Source organism: Artemia sp. Qi Xiang Cuo, chromosome 19, assembly GCF_049724085.1.
Source record: "Artemia sp. Qi Xiang Cuo chromosome 19, ASM4972408v1, whole genome shotgun sequence".
NCBI lineage: Eukaryota > Metazoa > Arthropoda > Branchiopoda > Anostraca > Artemiidae > Artemia > Artemia sp. Qi Xiang Cuo.
In genome coordinates this window covers 24,362,920-24,383,195 of record NC_142812.1, presented here as the reverse complement: position 1 = coordinate 24,383,195, position 20,276 = coordinate 24,362,920, and the positions used below count along the sequence as shown (strand labels likewise).

The 20,276-nt window shown below is 37.6% G+C and overlaps 1 protein-coding gene across 2 annotated transcripts in view; it reads left to right on the top strand.

Annotated features, from left to right (window-relative positions):
• LOC148940637 (uncharacterized) overlaps nucleotides 1–19,820 on the top strand; it is a 48,198-nt gene extending 28,378 nt beyond the window's left edge. Inside the window, exons 3-4 of one of the 2 annotated variants that reach the window (XM_089104903.1) lie at nucleotides 13,354–13,512; nucleotides 19,512–19,820. In XM_089104903.1, the coding sequence (XP_088961029.1) occupies nucleotides 13,419–13,512; nucleotides 19,512–19,747 (330 nt within the window). In that variant the 5' untranslated portion in view covers nucleotides 13,354–13,418 and the 3' untranslated portion in view covers nucleotides 19,748–19,820. Of the gene's footprint in view, nucleotides 1–13,077; nucleotides 13,513–19,511 lie in introns of those variants that run through there. The other variant, XM_089104904.1, reaches the window with a different exon arrangement.
• Nucleotides 19,821–20,276: the final 456 nt, after the last annotated feature.

The window sequence follows — 20,276 nt, the reverse complement described above, 5'->3', positions numbered from 1 at the left end:
CCCTTACAGGTACGACAGGCTATAGTACACTCAAGTCCATTTTTCTTACAGGTACACTTTTCACTATCACAGCCGTCAATACGACACGAGCATTTGGTAATTTTCAGAAGCTGAGACGGAGCGGCAGGGAGATCTGTTTTTATTGGCGCAAAAACTTCGTTATCCTGCAGTTTCCATCCCAGGCATAAAGGGTCTAAAGGGCTCCCGAGCCGGACTTGAACTTAACAATAGACTCGTAGCGAGTGGTACTTTGCTACTGCCTGAGTCGGTGGTAGCTCTTGTGGATGCACGAAAGTGGTGGCAGTTCTCACTTTTCTGTGAAAGATTAGCTTTCTGGCAGTGTCAAGGTTTGAAACATCAGGGCAACCGTACAGTATCAACAATGCTCGCTCTCCTGCTGCCACAATATCGTCAAGCGAAGCGAGCTTGTCGCCAAATATAGCAGCGCTGTCCCTGAAACTCTTGTTGGAAAGTAGCAGCTGAACGGCTTTGCCCTTTCCTATTCCGTAAAGGCGAGAGGTTGTGTCACAACCCAGCACGACATGACAGAACGGTATCAGATTGCTGACATCTGTTCCTAGCTTCTGCTTAATCTCAATAATAGCCCAAGCTGAAATAGTACCGCAAAACTTAGCTTCAGGTGATAAATATAAACGCCCGGAACGTGAATCTGATCGACTGATCAGAAGAACCAAAATGTCAGTATCATCAGCAACCACGATTGTTTCTGTAAGACTAGCAGCTTCTACGGCTTTTTCTACAATCAGAACGTCTCCTTCCGAGTGGAAAATTCGGAAACCAACGGCTTCCAAATGGTTGCCGAGCAGCTTCAGGAAACGTCCTTTGTTTGTCTTACATGAAAGAAACTCTTCTTTCTTCATGCAGAGGGTCATCTCTTCAGTGAAAAAGACTTGGTGGCCAACCATCCTTGCTCGACGTAAATGGGTAGTATCTTTGATTGCTGGACCACCTTCATATCCGTCAAACACAACGATCGCACTAGGGTACCTTGCTTGTACGTAATGGACGTATGAAGCAAAGATGACCTCGAAGGTTGACCCTACCTTCCATGGAACTCGATGTAGAAGAGAACCACCATCCAAGACGATGTTACACGCAGAGGCAGGTCTTGAGGGTGACTGAGTCTCAATCCCGCAAGCCTGAAAGATCGCTTTTGCAAGCTCTGGCTTATTTGCTTCTCTCATAAGGCCATCGCTTTCGAAAAGAGAAGGAGGAATCGTACAAAGTTCGTACTTGAAGTATTCTTCTCGGAGGTCAGTTCGTTGGGCTACTATTATAAACCGCTGGAAAAGGAGCGCCGGATCTATGTGCGCTACCACAGAGGACCCCGCCTTTTTGGCATTCATTAGGGTTACTTGGTCTTTTTTCTTGAAGACCTGCTCCTTCAAGGTTTTTCCCGTCATCTTACTTAGAATCAACTTTCCAGCCACATCGGCCTCGTCAAAATTAACATCTTGGGAAGAAGTTATGCTGTTGGCAATGTTTCTAAACTGATTGTCGCCTCTGAACGGAGAAAATTATCCAAAGTATGCGACGAGCCCCTGGGTGTCGTCGAAGTCATGCTCCTTTTTACTAGAACTCATGTCGTGGTACTGCTTACATGTCGATTTACCAATTTTTGTCAAATTTTGCATCAAGAGGCTGATCTCCAGGCATGCTGGTCTTGACAGAACCCAAATGGCTCTCTGCTGTTCTGTCATCCCACCTCCAGTTGTAAGACCGCCTGATGTTTTCAGACTTCTCATATACTCCTGTTCGATGACAAGATCTGCAGAGAGCCCAGCCCAGCGTCGCTCTGATCTTCTAATGGTGTGACCTCCCTGTCCAAATGCTTCGAAGATTGGTGGGTGGCTAGTTTGAAGCTTAGCCATCTCTTGCTGGTATATCCAGACCGACTTGACATAGAGGTTATGTCCAGATGCTGCTAGAAACGGAAGCATCTCTAAACGGAATCCCACAGGCCTAGTCTCTCAACACGTATGAACTTAAGCAGTATCCCAACTATATCAAGGTACTGAGACGAGAGCGTCGTAATCCCCTGTGTCAGCAGGTCTTGTTGTCTCTGGTTCAAAAAGTTTTCAAATTACTTGAGCTAGAGATCTTGACCGAAATCTTCGGGTGGGGTTTATCTAGCCTGTAAGTTGGTGAAGACAGTAGATATATCTAGGGACGTCAACGTCGCTTGCTCCTCTTCGAGGAGATGAGCATATATGGCTGAGCTCACGAGAATGTGAGCTCGAACAGCTCTAGAAATCGCTTTTCCAGAAAGAATGTGTGGCACTGCACCAGTCGCGTATACCAATTCCGGAACCTCTTTCAGACCAGAACCTTGCATGAGGTGTCCTATGCATCCTACGAAACTCATCATCAAATGAAAACCGCCTAACTTGAGAGCAATAATACTCAGCTCATTCGTCGTTTCGGACTTGAGGATCTTCATAGACTTCCACCGGAGCGGCTGGCCAAATGTGAGAACGGGTGTGAATCCGTAGGTTCTGCCTTGCGAAGCTACAAAGTCCAAGGTTGAGTAAAGGCAGGATTTGTTGCTAGACGGGAGGTCAATCATGGGCAAAAACAAGACGCTTGCATTGCTGCGAAGGTTTCCTGTTTCATGATGTAGTTGGTTAGAGAAAACTGACTGCATGAAACCATTCCAACTCGGTCTTGGGAAATTCAGGAACCCGGTAGCTAAGCAGAGTTGATCGAGTGAGGCATACGGGTCGTTGACATTTTTTCCAGGGATCATATCATATTGCACCTTTGAAAGCACGGTCTCACTTAAGCGGTCAGGGCAGTTAGAAATTTTTCCTTTTTGGGCTACTTCATCTCATGAAACTTCAACTCTCGGAATGGGCGATCGGATGTTAATGAGAGGAGACGTGACTGTTGCTAGCGGAGCCATAAAATGAAAAATGTTTCTTCCGTCCATTGTGTAAACATCGTGATCTGTATTACCAGCACATGCTGCGCAGCATGTGCGGAGGTAACTCCTTCAAGCGTAGGTTCACCATAGACTGATGCACAGCGTTTAAATTTCTGAACCAGCATAGGAGGAGCAGAATCCATGGCTGTGTAGTGTCAATAAGAAATCTGGACTTGAAATGGTGATCTAGTTTCACTGCTAAGCCTAGTTGCAGTGGACAAATGAGGGCACGCGGGCGAGCTGCTTGAACGATGGAATTAGCAATGGCAAGCACTTTGAAGGAAATATCGGTTCCAACGAATATTTCATCTAAGAACACCATTAGGCTATCAGGTAGAGAGCCTTCCAGCTGTTCTCCAGAAAAAATCTGCCGTGTGGCCATATATGATTCCTTCTGTGCTGGCAGTCCTTTGATTTCACTTTTGATAATCTTTGCTGCTGCTCTAATACGCTTGATTTTTTCACTCTCTTCGTTATCGGTTTTGTCCAAGTAATAAAAATTCTGGAGTATCGCTGATGATTTTTCTTTGAATGTCACCACGTCAGCCTTACCCTCAATAGTTGCAAATACTAGCTGGTCACTGAAATTTACCAGAAGCTTGCTCTTCAAGTACTTGTTACAGTACGGTTCAAGGTCTGTCCCATTCAAAAGCTCTCCCATTTTAACAACAAGTTCACTGACTGTATACTGTTCTTCGTCATTTTCTTTAAAAAAAGTAGCCAGCATCAAAGATATCTTTCATCGTGACCTGGCCTCCCCCTTCTTGGACATTTTTTTACCTGGCTCAGTATCTTCGAGTATTCCAAACGGTTCTTGCGTCACAAATCTGGCTGGAAGGCTCTTATTTAATCGAAACATAGAAGAACAGGCTGCGTGATAAATGGCGTCAACTGTGTGCAGGTCTGACACAGCACATATTCGGCGGAAAACGTTATTTGACCAATCATCATCACGGCTTTTGCACACTGGCTTTATACTCTCTTCAAAGTCTTCAGTCCGAACCTTGTACCAGTCGTGTCCTTTTCTGTGGGTAGTGTTGAGATTTATCCTTGTAGTGCAGAAAAAGCAACACTGTTGGAAGTTGAAACTTGGAGTCCGTGATCGGAGTACCACTTTTTCTGCTTCTGTCTTTTCTTGCAAGGTTCGTCGTCTCTCATTCTCAATTTTCGACAGGTATATTTTGTTTGTGAAAGTCTTTCTTCAAGCAACATGGACTTGGTTCCCTGCCTCGACAGAGATGCTGGTACCTCTCGTTTTGCTAGCTTTATTGATCGCCGTAGCTCCTTTTTCTGCCAGTACGGACGATTCTGAGGTGTCTGTTGAACGTTCACAAAGGGGACATAAAACTGCGGTCTCAGCCATCTAAAAAAGAGAACTGGGAATAAGTGAGTATAAGTAGGGGAATAAGTAGAGCTGTCGGTGAATGTTACAACGAAAACCCTGATTCTGAACCGAAAAATCTGTAGCTAAACCCTCCCCAGTTCAGATAAGTTGCTAAAATAAATGAACAGTCAATCTTATTGAGGGCCGGTGTCGAGCATCATGGGTGCTTTAAGAATCCTTGGCGAGGGAAATCTGACAATCCCATCCGCGAAAGAGACCGGCGATAGTCAATAGTACTCTTGCTTCCACTAGAGAAATAGCTTTTTCGTTCCGCCTAGCGGCGTCGACCGTGCTGCACTCTAGCGACTTGTTTGCTGTACTTAAGTTTTCTTCGGACAGATGGCGCTGATAAAATATGTGTCAGAAAAGAGAGGTAGGACGAGCGTAGAGTCTTCTTTCCTTTCTATATTTCCTTCCTCCGATTCCTTTCCGCTTCCTAGTAGTTACGTTACAAAAGCATCGATAATACTGAGACAATGATAAGTGTCAATGTCCAACTTATACTGAGGAGCTGAGGCCAGCAACTCAAGGCTGGATAAAGAGTCGGAATATACAGTAATATTATTTGAATTTGCAATCAAAGCCTGGTTTTCCTTAATGTGTTCTATAGCCATGATTATGGCATTTAACTCAGCAGACATTATAGATAAATTATTATATAATCTCTCTCCCATTGTAATTTTTAGGTGAGGAAGGAAAGCACCACTTGCTACCTTCTCATTCATTTTTGACCCATCAACAAATATTTGGAAGTGATTTTTATAGGTAATTGTATTAAGTTCAGCAAATTTTTTCTGGACAAAAGCGATGGGGGTTAAATCTTTAGTCCACTTTGAGAAATCAGTATTTATAATGGGACTTGATTAATTCCATGGAGAGGATTGGGGGAAAATGGGTGCAATAGACTTTGCTGGTACGGGGACTTTCTTCTGAATGTTGGCATACTCATCTGCAATGCCTATATACATGGCTGGATTTCTTAACCAATTATGTAGGGTGTGTGAGCTATTTGATTCAATTTTTGTAAGATGTTTTGTCAAGAGAAAACTACGTCTCTCCCTTATTGTTGTTAATCCACTCTCCATAAGCAGAAACTTGGTGCTTGTGGGTTTCCTAAGACCAAATATGAGGCGTATTGTATCATTTCGTGTTGTTTTAATTTTTTGCATCTGGGTCTTTGCACATGCACCATATACGATGAGCCCATAGTCAATATGGGGTCTTATATGTGATTTATAAAACTCGAGTAAGGTTTTCTCCTTACAGCCCCAGGGTGTGGAAAGAAGTCTTTTTAGTATATTTGTTTTTCTATAGCATTTTTTTATTGTGTTTGAAATGTGGAGGTGGAAATTAAGTTTTTGGTCAAGCATGAGACCTAGGTAATTAATATGATTATCTTCTGAAATAGTTTTGTTTTATTTAGAGTTAGTTTTGCATTAATATGGTTTCGCTTCCGGTGGAATTGGATTATTTTTGACTTGGTAGGTGCAATGGGTAAATCTGAATGTTGAGAGAATTTTTCAAATTGGAAAAGTGACTTTTGCAGATTTGACTGTGCTATCTCAAATGTATTGCCAGATTACCATAGCACCTGATCGTCAGCATATTGTAGGTTCGTGTGGGGTAGGTTCATGTCCCAGAGATATAGGGCAAACAGGAGGCAATTGAGGACTGCTCCCTTAGGTAGGCCTTTGGTTGTTGTCTTTTGGGGTGAAGAGGCTGAACCAACACACACAATGAAACTTCGCACTTCTATAAATAATTTTATAAAGGATAGTAGCTTGGGGGGTAGTCCAAGGTATGCAAGTTTGTTTAAAAGGGTTTGGTGGTTCACATTGTCATATGCCCCTTCAAAATCTAGGAAAGCTGCAACTGGGACATTTTTTTTTAGAAAGATTCATTTATTGCATTTGTTAGCAAAATGAAAGCATCTTTTCAGGATTGGTGTTTCCTGAATCCAGGTTGAATGTGAGGGATCATATTATTTTTTTCAACCAACCAAAGGAGTCTGTGATAGATCATTTTCTCCATTATTTTCCCCATCACAGGAGTAATCATTATGGGCCTATATGACTCAGGGTTCTCTTTGGGTTTATTTTTCTTTAGGATTGGTAGAAGGGACGAACATTTCCATATATTGGGGAACTTAGAGGATGCCCAAGCGTGATTATATTCTTCTTCTTCTTCTAATTCAACAGCAGGCGGGCTATTCAGTTAATACTATTTAGCCCTTTTCTTTTTGCTTCACTCTGTGGGCTACAGAGCTACTGGCTTGGTCGTCTCTTATTTATTAGATATTGTCAGATATCTTTCAGTATATCTTTTGACTCAAGGAGTTCAAATATAAGATGATAGATATCGATTTCTGTGCTCTGTGTGCATGTATTGTTGGCTAGGCTCTTGGCTGATAATGAGATTTTGTGGTGTTTGAAGCATTTTAACAGTTTACAAAGCAAGGTATGTTGTGCAGACGTCAGCATATTACATTCAAATAGGCAATGGTCAATTGTTTCATTATTCATATTACAATGCCTGCAAAGAGGGGACAGGGGAACTGAACCACTTGAATTAGGAAACTGATACAAGAATGCAAGAAAATTTAGTCCATTTGTTCCAGAACAAATTCTATGATAAATTTTAGAAAAATACTTATTAGGAAAGAGGGAAAGAGTAGGATTATTCTTATTAAACATAATATCTGATAGTCTCCAATGGTAAATATCTCTAATGGGGATTGGTCTCCCACTTGGCTGGTCAATATTTATAGTATTTTTTGCTATTTCATCAACCCAATGATTACCACTTATACCAGAGTGGCTAGGAATATACTGAAGATAAGTTCTTATGCCACTTGAAGCAAGATTATCTATAATACTAAGACAATGATAAGTGTCAATATCCAGCTTATACTGAGGAGCTGAAGACAGCAACTCAAGGCTTGATAAAGAGTCAGAATAAACTATGATATTATTTGAATTAGCAATCAAAGGTTTATTTTCCATAAGGTGTTCTAATGCCATGATTAGGGCATTTAACTCTGCAGACATTATAGATGCATTATTATACAATCTCTCACCTATTGCATTTTCAGGTGAGGAAGGAAAGCACCACTTCCTACCTTCTCATTCATTTTGGACCCATCAACAAAGATTTGAAAATGGTTTTTATAAGTAATTGTATTAAGTTCAGCGAATTTTTTCTGGACAAAAGCAATGGGAGTTAAATCTTTAGTCCATTTTGAGAAATCAGTATTTATTATGGGGATTGACCCATTCCATGGAGGGGATTGGGGGAAAGTAGGTGCAATAGACTTTGGAGGTACAGGGAACTTCTTCTGAATATTGGCCTACTCATCTGCAATGCCTCTATACACGGCTGGATTTCTTAACCAATTATGTAGGGTGTGTGAGCTATTTGATTCAATTTTTGTAAGATGTTTTATCAAGAGAAAGATGCGTCTCTCCCTTATTGTTGTTAATCCACTCTCCATAATCAGAAACTTGGTGCTTGTGGGTTTCCTAAGACCAAATATGAGACATATTATATCGTTTTGTATTGTTTCAATTTTTTGCATCTGGGTCTTTGCACCATAGACGATGAGCCCATAGTCAATATGGGGTCTTATATGTGATTTATAACACTGGAGTAAGGTTTTCTCCTTACAGTCCCAGGGTGTGGAAAGAAGTCTTTTTAGTATACTTGTTTTTCTATAGTATTTTTTTATTGTGTTTGAAATGTGGAGGTGGAAATTAAGTTTTTGGTCAAGCATGAGACCTAGGTAATTAATATGATTATCTTCTGGAATAGTTGTTCCATTTAGAGTTAGTCTTGCATTAACATGATTTTGCTTTCGGTGAAATTGGATTATTTTTGACTTGGTAAGTGCAATGGGTAAATCTGAATGTTGAGAGAAATTTTCAAATTGGGATAGTGACTTTTGCAGCTTAGACTGTGCAATCTCAAAGGTGTTGCCGGATGACCATAGTACCAGATCATCAGCATATTGTAGATTCGTGTGGGGGAGGTTCATGTCCCAGAGATAGAGGGAAAAGAGGAGACATCTGAGGACTGCTCCCTGAGGAAGGCCTTTGGTTATTGTCTTTTGGATTGAAGAGGCTGAACCTAAACAAACAATGAAACTTTACAATTCTGTGACAGATTATATGAAAGAAACTAGCTTGGGGGGTAGTCCAAGGTTTGCAAGTTTATTTAAAAGGATTTGGTGGTTCACATTGTCATATACCCCTTCAAAATCTAGGAAAGCTGCAACTAGGACATTATTTTTTGAGAATGATTCATTTCTTGCATTTGTTAACAATATGAAAGCATCTGTTGAGGAATGGCGTTTCCTGAAGCCAGTTTGAGTGTGAGGGATCATATTATTTTTTTCAACAAACCAGAGGAGTCGGTAATAGATCATTTTCTCCATTATTTTCCCCATCACAGGAGTAATCATTATGGGCCTATAAGACTCAAGGTTATTTTTGGGTTTATTTTTCTTTAGGATTGGTAAGAGGGACAAACATTTCCTGATACTGGGGAACATAGATGAAGCCCAAGCATGATTATAACAATTTAAAGTTCCTGTTTATATGAAGGGGTGAGATTCTTTATCCATGTAGGGTGTATATTGTCATAGCTGGCGCTAGTCATGGTTCAAATATGTTGTATTACATTATTCATCTCAGAGATTGAAAATAGCCTGCTTATATACTTGAATCATGGGCCTGTTTGATAATCTGGGTTCATGGAGCATGTGGGCAGTTTGCTACGTTTATTTGATGTTAACTTATTAACAAAAAGAGTTGCAAATAGCTTAGCTTTTTCATTATCATTGTCATAATGGGTATTATTATGTATAAGCTCATGCAGGAGTGGGTTGGGGGAAGTCTTTTTCCCACAGATGTGGCTTATGACTTTATGTATAATTGGCTCGTGTCTTTCTCTGGAGAGATTATATGCAAAATTATTCCAGTAATTATATTTAGTATTTATTATAGTCCTTTTTAGATTAGACTCTGCTTGTAATTTTTTTAAATATGTAGTAGGTGATGGTTTTTTTAAGAATGTTCTCCTAGCTGCCTTTTTTGTTCTCCATTTATTTTATCACTCATTTGTCCACCATGCTTTGGGAATGCGTTTAGGGAAGGTTTTCCTGGGTGTTGTCCTGGGGATAGCATGATTCTGTATTTATTAGTAAAGATGCCAAAACTTCAGCATGTGTGTCAGCTGTTGCGTTTGAAATGCATGAATTTTGGGTGAAACTTGTCATTTCATCATTTAAATTATTTTGGAACTTAGGCCAATTTGCTTTAGTGTTGATATATTTGGAGGTATGTGATAGGGTTTCAGCAGGTTCGTTTAGGGTGCAAACTATGGCAAAGTGGTCAGTTTATAGACTATCAATTTTATTTATATAAATTTTGTTCAAATATTTAATGACACAATTTGTAGGTCAACTCTAGAGAGACTGCTATTTTTGGTGTTAAACATGTCGTCAGATTTGGACGGGTAGCACCAACGAATGCATTATTATTTGAATTCATACGCTCAATGAACTTACATGCTTTTTTTGCTGGTTTATTCTCCCACAAAAGGCTGTGGGCATTAATGTCTCCACAGATAATGATATTTTTCAACATGTTAGGATTATTTATATAACTGAAGAAATCCATGGCATCTGTGGTTTGGCCATTAGGGTTATAGAAGCTTAATATGTAATTTTTGTATTATTCAGCCAAACACTGATACCAATTGCATCAACATCATTTACAAAATCTGGAAAGTTGATGCCACGGAATTTTATATTATTTTTAACTATTAAAGCTACTCCACCTCCTTTTCTCTCTGATGATCTATCCTTTCTCAGGATAGTGTATCCCAGAGACTTAAATTTGTTTTTTTCGGTTAAATGAGTTTCCTGGAGGCTGGCAATATTGATGGATTTATTTTTCAAAAAAGATATTAGTTCATTTAACTTATGTTCAGTAAAAGATCTTACGTTCCACTGGAGTATTGATATGTGTTGTGTTGTTGATTTATTTTTCATTTGACCGTGAATCAATGTCCAGCTTTGTTAATGGTAAAGCAAGATCTTTTTTTGCTTGGATGATCGTATGATTAAGGATGTAGATTTTTGCCAATTCTGCAATGATTTTTGTTTTCTGTAGTTGATGTATATTCATGACCTGAACTGCATTACAGTTTAGAATGAATAAGCATACATTTGGGGATTGCATGTTTGGTTGTGCATCCTGTTTCTCAGCTAAGGGGTTAATTCCTGGTAGTGTTTCTGGTTTGTTTCTTCTTGGGAGGGGGGGGCGTTGAGAAGGGGACAGCCCCTTTCATACATGGAATAATTTCTGTTTATTTTAAGTTTTAATGTCGCTTCTTACTTTCAGTTTAAAAAAAAACTTGTTTTTTTAGTTAATTTAACCATATTGTTGGTGTTGCCTATGTAGTGTTGCCTATGGAGAGCTATAGTTTTCAATCTGTTATATTTGCTTTTTTTACGTTTTCTTTTTTACGTTTCTCAGAGTCCACATAATTTAACAGCTTTTAACCAATCTTAAAATCAATCTTTTGTATTTTCCTTTAAGATAAAATAAAACCACGAAGTTCTCAACTGACTGCAAACTGAAAAAAAATGTAAAATAAAATTTTATTTATTGATGCTCTTTGTAAAAATCTCTCAACTTGATTAGATTGTTTTTCTCCCTAGACATACTAGGTTTGCTAATTATAGATTATTATAAATAGGTTTTTGATCATACTCTCAGTAGGCGTGCTACCCGCAGGGTTTCTAGGGCTCGGTTATCCCCTGCCTACCCTATTCTGTGCCAAGTTTAGGCCTTCATGATCCAGGATCCACTGAAATCTACTCTTCTGGCCCCTCGGCCGACTACCGTCAATCTTCCCACCAGCCACAGCACCACATGCTAAACTCTTTCCAGGTTCTTCCTTAAAACTTGGAAGCTGACCCTTCAATCCATTAATGCCAACCCTCTCACCAGTTTCAGCGCCACGTATCCCGACGTTAGTGATCATTCAAAGAATGATCACACCAATTCTTTGGCTCAAAACATATTTAATAAATATTCAAATTCAGCTTTTACTCTCTGAAATCTAGCTACCTCTGGTATTTCTAATAGTAGATAGTCTATTTCATCTCTCGGATCAGCCAGCAAAAGCTCTATCTCTATCTATATGGCGAGTCTCTCGACCCTAATTGTAATTAAATGAAAAAAAACAAGTTTTTTTTTTAACTGAAAGTGAGGAACGACGTTGAAACTTAAAACGAACAGAAATTATTCCGTATATGTTTTTTTTCAAATATGGTATACGAGAACAGGTTAATCCAATCGGATAAGCTATAAATATCCTTTTGAAAAAACAAAATTGATTCATTGTTTAAAGAAAAAAGAGTTGTGAGAAAGTAAAACTTTAGCATGAAGAGTGAGGTGATGACGAGGGGACAGCCCCTTTCATGTATGGAATAATTTCTGGTCGTTTTAAGTTTAAACGTCGTTCCGTACTTTAAATTAAAATAAATTGTTTTTTTACTTGATTTTTAAACTTTTTTGAATTAATATAGGTAGGTTTTAATTTTTGCTCACCGTATATGAATAATTAAAACATAATCTGAATATTAATTTTACTTTTATTTGGCTAAATGGCTTTCTCGAAACATATTTAATTTTATTTACGAACTTTTTTATTTGTAATAAATATACGTAACTTACGAATTGACTTACGTGGCGAACTTCTATATTCTTATATTTTTTAATACGTATATTAGAGGGTTCGCCCCCTAGTCAATGCCTTGCTCTTTAAGCTAAAGTTCAAATTTTGTTCCAATTCTTTAAAAATGACCCCTTAATCACAAATGCCGTTAATTAGTATATATAGCTCTTATGAAAGTACTAAAAAGTCTTCGGCTTAAAGAGTGAGGTATTGACGAGGGGTTGAACCTAATCATATACGTGATGTTTTCTGTCGTTTTAAGTATTGATGTTGCTCCTTACTTTCAGTTGAAAAACTTTTTTTTATACATGATTTGTGATCTTTTTTTAAATAATATTGGGAAATCCGGCACCCCCTTCATAGCACTTTTCCTTCCCCCCTGAAAACGTTCTTCATGGAAAGATCCTCTAACCTATCCCCTGACCCCCCCCCCCCACTACCAGAAAAAATCCCCCCTCAAAACGTCTGTATATTTCCCAATAACCAATACTATATGTTAACATCGAGTAAAGTTTATAACTTTCAGCCCTCCCCCCAGGGACTTCGGGGGATTAAGGGACCCTAAAAGACCTAATTATCATATTGTCGACCATGCCGAACAAAATGGCCAGCTCAAGATGTTGATCGAGGGACTTTTGGAAAAAATTACCGTGGGACGGGGTCTAGTTGCCCTCCATTTTTTTGGTCACTTAAAAATGACACTAGAACTTTTAATTTTCATTCCAATGAGCCCTCCCACGCTCTTCTAGGACGACTAGGTCGATAGGATCACCCCTAGGAAAAAAAAAAACAACAAATAAACACGCACCCGTGATCTTTCTTCTGGCAAAAAAAATGCAAAATTCCACATTTTTGTAGATAGGGCCTTGAAACCTCTGAAGAAGTGTTATCTAATACGCTGAGTATTTTTGTGTGATTTTCATTAAAGTTTTATAGATTTTTGTTGGTCTTTCCCCCTTTTTTTCAAAAATCATACAAACTTTATAAGTCGCTTAACATTTGATGTGTAGCACTAGACTTTATAAAACTTACATATTCGAAATCAGCATTAAAATATCATTCTTTTGATACATCTATTGGTATTGAAATTCTGTTTTTTTTTAGTTTCGGTTACCATTTTATTACGTTCGCTGCAAGCGTAAATACTTTTTTTTACCACTTTGCTGAACCATTAGTCAATTCTTCACTTTCTAATCTCTAATTTCAACCTACTACCATCTTTGACTTTTTAACCAGAAGGTAAGCACGTTTGACGCCTCGTATAAAGATATTCTTTTTTCAGTTACCCCATGCCAACAAGAGGGGATCGAGCATTTGACTAAAGACGCTCCAATAGAAGCTCCAATAATGACTACAAGTACAAGCCGACCATGTAGAAGAAAGCTCCACCTCTGGGGCGCTTTAAGAGGAACCATTGATGGTCATTTCGAGGAAAACGGATGTTAGATCCGTTACTTGTTATAGACGTGACTTATTATATAGATATAGATGTGATATGTGTGACATTGGGATATATTTAGTTTGGGGGTGTGTTTTTCAATCTTTTCTTAATTGTACGTGTGGCGAAGATGCCCAAAGAACATATTTTGGAACCCATTTCGGCCGAAAAGAGAGTGCATTCCCTTTGAAGAGAAGAGGTTTCACTTCAGTACGAATGCTTCTAATGCCAATGTACCCAAAAACAAATCAACCTATGTCCTTCAGCAGGGGCGTAACTCCAGCATTTTTGTTGCGTGGGCAAGAAGGGTCCATATATATTTTCAGTGGACTAACACTTCTGATGCTGATGTTTCTACCACTGAACCGCAATTTCTACCACAACAAGGATCAACGGATATATTTAAAAACAATTTATTCCTCAGAATTTTAGTTCTTATTCTTCTGGTAATGAATCTCAAACACTGTCACAAGATGAAAAATGAAGCAATATCCGTGGCCGATATCTAACTGCACAAATACTAGCGCCGTAAACAGGAATTCTGCTTTCAAAGCAATGTCCCATTATTAATAATGAAACTTGGGTTCAGTTATAATTTTGTATCTCTTTTATTTTGGGCAATGGTATATATATAATAAATTAATTACTTTTTCATACTTTTTAATTTACCGATATGAGTAGAATGTTTTATTTTCAATTGAGTTTTATGAACTTGGTCCTTTTTAGTTCTTTCGGGCTCTTTTATTTTTAGAGAAGCCACTCTTTAACCACATGTATATTTAATGGTATTAATGTTTCGCTAGCTAATTATGCTGATGACATCCTTGATATTAGTAGAAGAGCCTTTGGAATTGAGGAACATTTTGGAATTCTCGATAGGGAGTATAAACGTATAGGTCTTCGATTTAATGAGTGTAAGACTGAGTTCCTGGTGTTCAAACACCGTTCAGATTGCCCGACAAATGTTCAGTTAGGTGAACATGTTATTAAAGAACAAGATACACTGACGTATCTTGGTATACCGATTGGGTCAAATCTTCGCGCCACGCGTCAACTTTTGAAAGATTGTTTTAACAGAAAAGCTGGGAATGCGTATGGTTTACTAGTTGCGTTAAAGTTTAAATTTAACCACCGTATCTTAGCTAGCGTTTATAATGCATTTGCTGTTCCGCATCTACTTGCCCTTGCACCATTTTGGTCTCTTCTTATTGCTTCAGATATTAGGGATATACGGAAGTGTTTCTACAAGTATACGAAATATTTGCTAAGGCTGCCTCTCTGGCCTAATAACAGTTCACTGTTCTTGCGGTATGGAGTTGCAAGTCCAGTGTCCGCGGTACAGAAAAGAAATAAGAGATATCGGAGGCAGATTATTGGTGAAAGCACCTCTGAAATTGTCCGTCCTTGATAATATGTTTGTTCTTGCATATAATCGCCCCTATTTGTAATTTTTTCCTCTTCTCGTCTGTTCTTCTCTGTTTTGGTTCTGTTTTTATTTGTCAAATTTTTTTTTTCAATTTTCTTTCTTTATACTCCATCAGTGTGGTATTTTACATTTATAATGGGCAATAAATTTATACATACATAGATACATACCTACATACCTACATAATTTGTACTTGCCCCCCCCCCCCCAAAAAAAAAAAAACAACTATGATTTATCAGTTTAATTGACAAATACTGATATTTATTCTTTAAAGGTTAATTTGACTTTTTTCTGTTTATTTTTGGCTTAGTGGAACTCTTTACTTTTCTTTGAAAAACTTGATTCGTTGAAAAAGTTTTTTTAATTAATTTTTGTTCGTTTTTATTGACATAATCTTTTTCATGGAATTTTTTTCTTATATATTTTTATTTTTGTCCCATACGAATCAATATTTGGGGTTGCTATTTGTATGTTGAAGAAAATTTTCAACAGTTTTTACTGAGACTAACAGTATTTTTTAATTTAATTTTATAACTCCCGAAGTTGACCTAAAAAACACTTAGTATCATTCCCAGAAGATTCTAACTATGCCTTTTTACAAAATGGATACACTTACACTTTTTTTTTATTTACTTAAATTGTAAGACCAAAGGTAATTTAGTAGTCGCCCCAACAGTTTCAACTTAATATCCTCAGCGGTTCTCGATATATTAATGGTGTGTTTTATTGACAACCATAAACACAATGCCTTTTGATTTAGTTTAAAGCAAAATTTTCTTTTAAAGCAAAATAGACCAACTGTCTAATTGTGGGAGTCATGGGTGCCCATAAGCTGAATTCCTGGAGGGGGGGAAACCTGGTCTAATTGGCACTTTCAATGCTATATAATAGAAATGTCAGAACAAAAATATAGAACTAAGGCATAATCATTCAGCCAGGGAGGGGGGGGTGGGTGCCCCCCTGCCCCCGCGTCTGTGCACCCATGGTGAGGGTTAACATGCCCAATATGCCTCAGGACATAATTGCTGGATCGTTCTACTATGTTTAATTAAATAAAAAAACAAGTTTTTTTTAACTGAAAGCAAAGAGTAATATTAAAACTTAAAACTAACAGAAATTATTCTGCATATGAAAGGGGCTGTCCCATCCTCAACGCCTCGCTCTTTACGCCAAAGTTTTTTATTGTTTTAAAAAATAAAGCTGTGAAACAGAGTCAAACTTTAGCGTGAAGAGCAAGGCATTGAGGAGGGGACAGCCCACTCATATACGGAATAATTTCTGTTAATTTAATGTTTTAATGTTTCTTCTTACTTTCAGTTAAAAAAAATTTGTTTTTTTTTATTTTATTTCTGAACGTTTTTGAATTAATGCAGGTTTGATATTGGCTCACCGTACATGAATAATTTAAACGAAATACGCATATTAATTTCCTTTTTTTGGCTAAATGGCGTTCTCGAAATTTTGTTTTGGCGTAACTTAAGAATTAACTTACGTAACAAATTTCTAAATTCGTGTGTTTTTATTACGTAAATTAGGGCGTTCGCCCCCAAGTCAATAACTGGCTCTTTACGCAGAAGTTCGAATTTTGTTTGAATCATAAACCCCTGAATCACAAAGGCCGGTTACTTAGAATAGATAGCTCTTTTAAAAGTACCAAAAACTTTAGCTTAAAGAGCATGGTATTGACTAGGGGGCGAACCCCCTCATATATGTAATAATTTCTGTTCGTTTTATGTTCTAATGTATCTCCTTACATTCAGTTAAAAAAAACTTTTTTTTTAATTTAATTTCTGATCCTTTATTAAATAATGAAGGGAAATCCGGCACCACCTTCGAAGAAGAGTCCCTTCCCGCAAGAAAGCTGTAGTAGAGTTCTCTGATATGCTGAATTAGATGTTGTGATTTTCATTAAAGTTCTGTGACTTTTAGGGGGTGTTTCCCCAGTTTTTCAAAAATAAGGCAAAATTTCTCAGGCGCGTAACTTTTGATGGGTAAGATTAAACTTGATGAAACGTATATATTTGAAATCAACTTAAAAATATAATTTTTTTTGTATCTATTGGAATCACCATTCCGTTTTTTAGAGTTTCGGTTACTATTGAGCCGGGTCACTCCTTACTTACAGTTCGTTGCCACGAACAGTTTGACAAAATAGCTGTCTCAAAATTTTGACTGGATGTGTTTGGAAAGTGAATAGGCTTGAGAGAAGGGCTGCTTGGCCTTCCATCTCTCTTTACTATTAAAAAGGGCACCGAAACTTTTAATTTTGAATCGAATTTGCTCGTTTAGAAGTTTCAATGATATATCTTGCTATTATAGAGTGATGCTGCCTATGACATTGCTAATTTGCCCTTTTGAAAACCTGCATGAATACTTTTTTTTTCCGTTTAATTTAGACTCCTCCTAAGCGTTCCCTAAAACTTTCACCTTAATACACTTAGCATCATTTATTACAGTAACTGTAGTGGTAGTATTAAAAGTACAAACATACTGCTTTCTGGCTAGTTTAAAATACCCCACAACTTACCCCTAAGGCACTAACTTAATAAAAAAAAGTTGTTTTTCAGATTTTGCTTTTTCGTTTTTTTTTAAAGTCTGCATGCTCAGAGTTTGTTTTTATTTCGTTCAAGATCAGCCTAAATATTCCTTAAAAAGTCTTCACCTTAACACCCTTAGCTTGCGCAGTAGCAATTAGCTGTAGCAGCATTAGTAGCAGTAAGCGTATAGCACCATTGGTTTCTTTAATATCCTGAAATGCTGAAATATTTCTTCAACACTGAAATGCCTAATACAATTAAGTGTTCCTGAAGAATTTCTGATGTTTCCGCTTGACAATGTGTGCGGGCATAGTGGGTTTTGATTATTTCCATACAGTTTCTCTACATTCCAAATTTTTCACCTTAATATCCCTAGTTTTGTTTTAGCAGTAGTAATAGCAGCAGGAGTTGAATTAATTGTAGTAGCCTAAACTTTAGCGGCAGTAATTGCAATAGAAGTAGTAAAAATATTAACAGTAGTAGCTGTATGAGCAGAAACAGTAGCATTAAGATGCAAATACTCTTTGGGTTTGTTCAACATCCCTCACAGCTAGCCCTGTCAAATCAACTTCACACACTAAACTGTTCCTAAGATATTGCTGATACACCCTCTTGACAACCTGCATACAGATAGCATGTTATGATTCACTTCACCTTCCCCCGTCAATAGGTTCTGACCTGGGTGCAATAGGTTCTGGCCCAACGACTGAATTTATAAAGAATTAACACTGGATTTATTGATACAATTGTCCTGTAGGTGATTGGGTCATTTTGGATATTTGTTTAGATTTAAAATGGATAAAATATTACATTGGTTGCTTATCATACGGACAGGGTTGCCACACGGTGATAAAAATCACTAGACTTATGAATAAGAAAGCCACTAAATCAGCGCATATATCACTAGATTATTGACCAGAAATCACTAGAATTATAATTGTCTTAATCATTGTAATTAATACTTGTTTTTTTTTCTTTACCATGTTGTGTAAAGGTGCACCTGAAGGAAAGGGATAAAATACACCCCTCTAGATGTGGAAAATACCTTTAGATTGATGTTTTGTTTTTTCTCAAGCGAAAACTACAATTGAAATTTCGAAAAAGGGGAAAACAACCCCTAAAAGTCATAGAACTTTAATGAAAATCACACTATTAGATTCAGCGTATAGGAGAACCCTACCACAGAGGTTTCAAGCTCCTATCTGAAAAAATGTGGAATTTTGTATTTGTTTGCTATTTTGTTCAGCATAGTCGAAAATTGAATTAATATGTCTGAGAATGACGTAATCCCCCACAGTTCCCAGGAGAAGGGTACAAGTTATAAAATTTGCCCATTTTTTACATATAGTGTTGGTTATTGGGAAGTATACCGGCGTTTTCACGAGGAATTTTTTCTTTGTGAGGGGTCAAGGTCGGATTAGGGGTTGCGGGGGAGGATCTTTCCATGGAGGATATTCCCTTGGGATAAGGAACATTTCTATGAAGGGGGCGCCAGATTTCCAAGCATTATTTAAAAAACGATCAGAAATTAAATAAAAAACAAGTTATTTTAACTGAAAAGAAGGGGTAACATTAAAACTTTAAACGAACAGAAATTATTACGTATATGAGGGGGTTCACTTCCTAGTCAATACCTCGCTCTTTATGCTAAAGTTTTTTTTAGCACTTTCAAAAGAGCTATCTATTCTAATTTACCGGCCTGTCTGATTCAGGGGTTTGTCATTCGAACAAAATTCGAACTTTACCGTAAAAAGCTAGGTATTGACTAGGGAGTGAATTCCATAATATACGTAATAAAAACATACGAATATAGAAATTGAAATTCCGTTTTTTCGAGTTTCGGTTACCATTTTATTACGTTCGCTGCAAGCGTAAATACTTTTTTTTACCACTTTGCTGAACCATTAGTCAATTCTTCACTTTCTAATCTCTAATTTCAACCTACTACCATCTTTGACTAGAATATAGGAATTGAAATTCTGTTTTTTCGAGTTTCGGTTACCATTTTAAAGACTCGTATAAAGACATTCTTTTTTCAGTTAACTGCCAACAAGAGGGAATGGAAATTCTACAGGTGGAAGATTCAACAGGTGACAATCCAATGATGACAATCCAAGATTCAACAGGTGACATTCCAATGATGACAATCCAAGATTCAACAGGTGAAAGAAAAAAGAAAGAAACATGCAAGAGAAAGCTCCACGTCTGGGCGGCACTAGGAGGGACCATAGATGGTCATTATGAGGAGAATGGATGCGTAAAACTAGTGCCATAACAGGCATTCTTCTTTCAAAGCAATGTTGTATGTCTTTTATTTTGGGTTGTGGGATAATAAAATTTATTAATTATTTGTTCATACTTTTTATTTTACAGCTAAGTGTAGAAAGTGTTATTTTCAATAGCACCTCAAAATATTTTCGAGTGAGAGCAGAGGATCTCATTCCTAGAACCCATAATCTACTCTACATATAAGTATATTAATCCTTAATGATAGCAAATTTAGTTGCAAGTTCTCCTCGAATCTAGACTGAACTACATAGAACTCTAGCTAAAAATCAGAAAACCTGGTTTATCCTCCTCCCTTACAGAATCAGCTGAAATATTTAAGTTGAGCTGTCTGCCATACTGCAAGATTTTTTGACTAACATTCCTCCAAAAGAAAAGAAGCTATAGGGTAAATTCTCCCCATACTCCATACTTTTTTGAAGAATATGCCACAAAAAGGTAGCCTATATCAAAGGGGGCCGGGGCCCCGCTCCCCTCCAAGATATTTTCTGGCATCCTAATTCCTTGGTTTTTTTTCA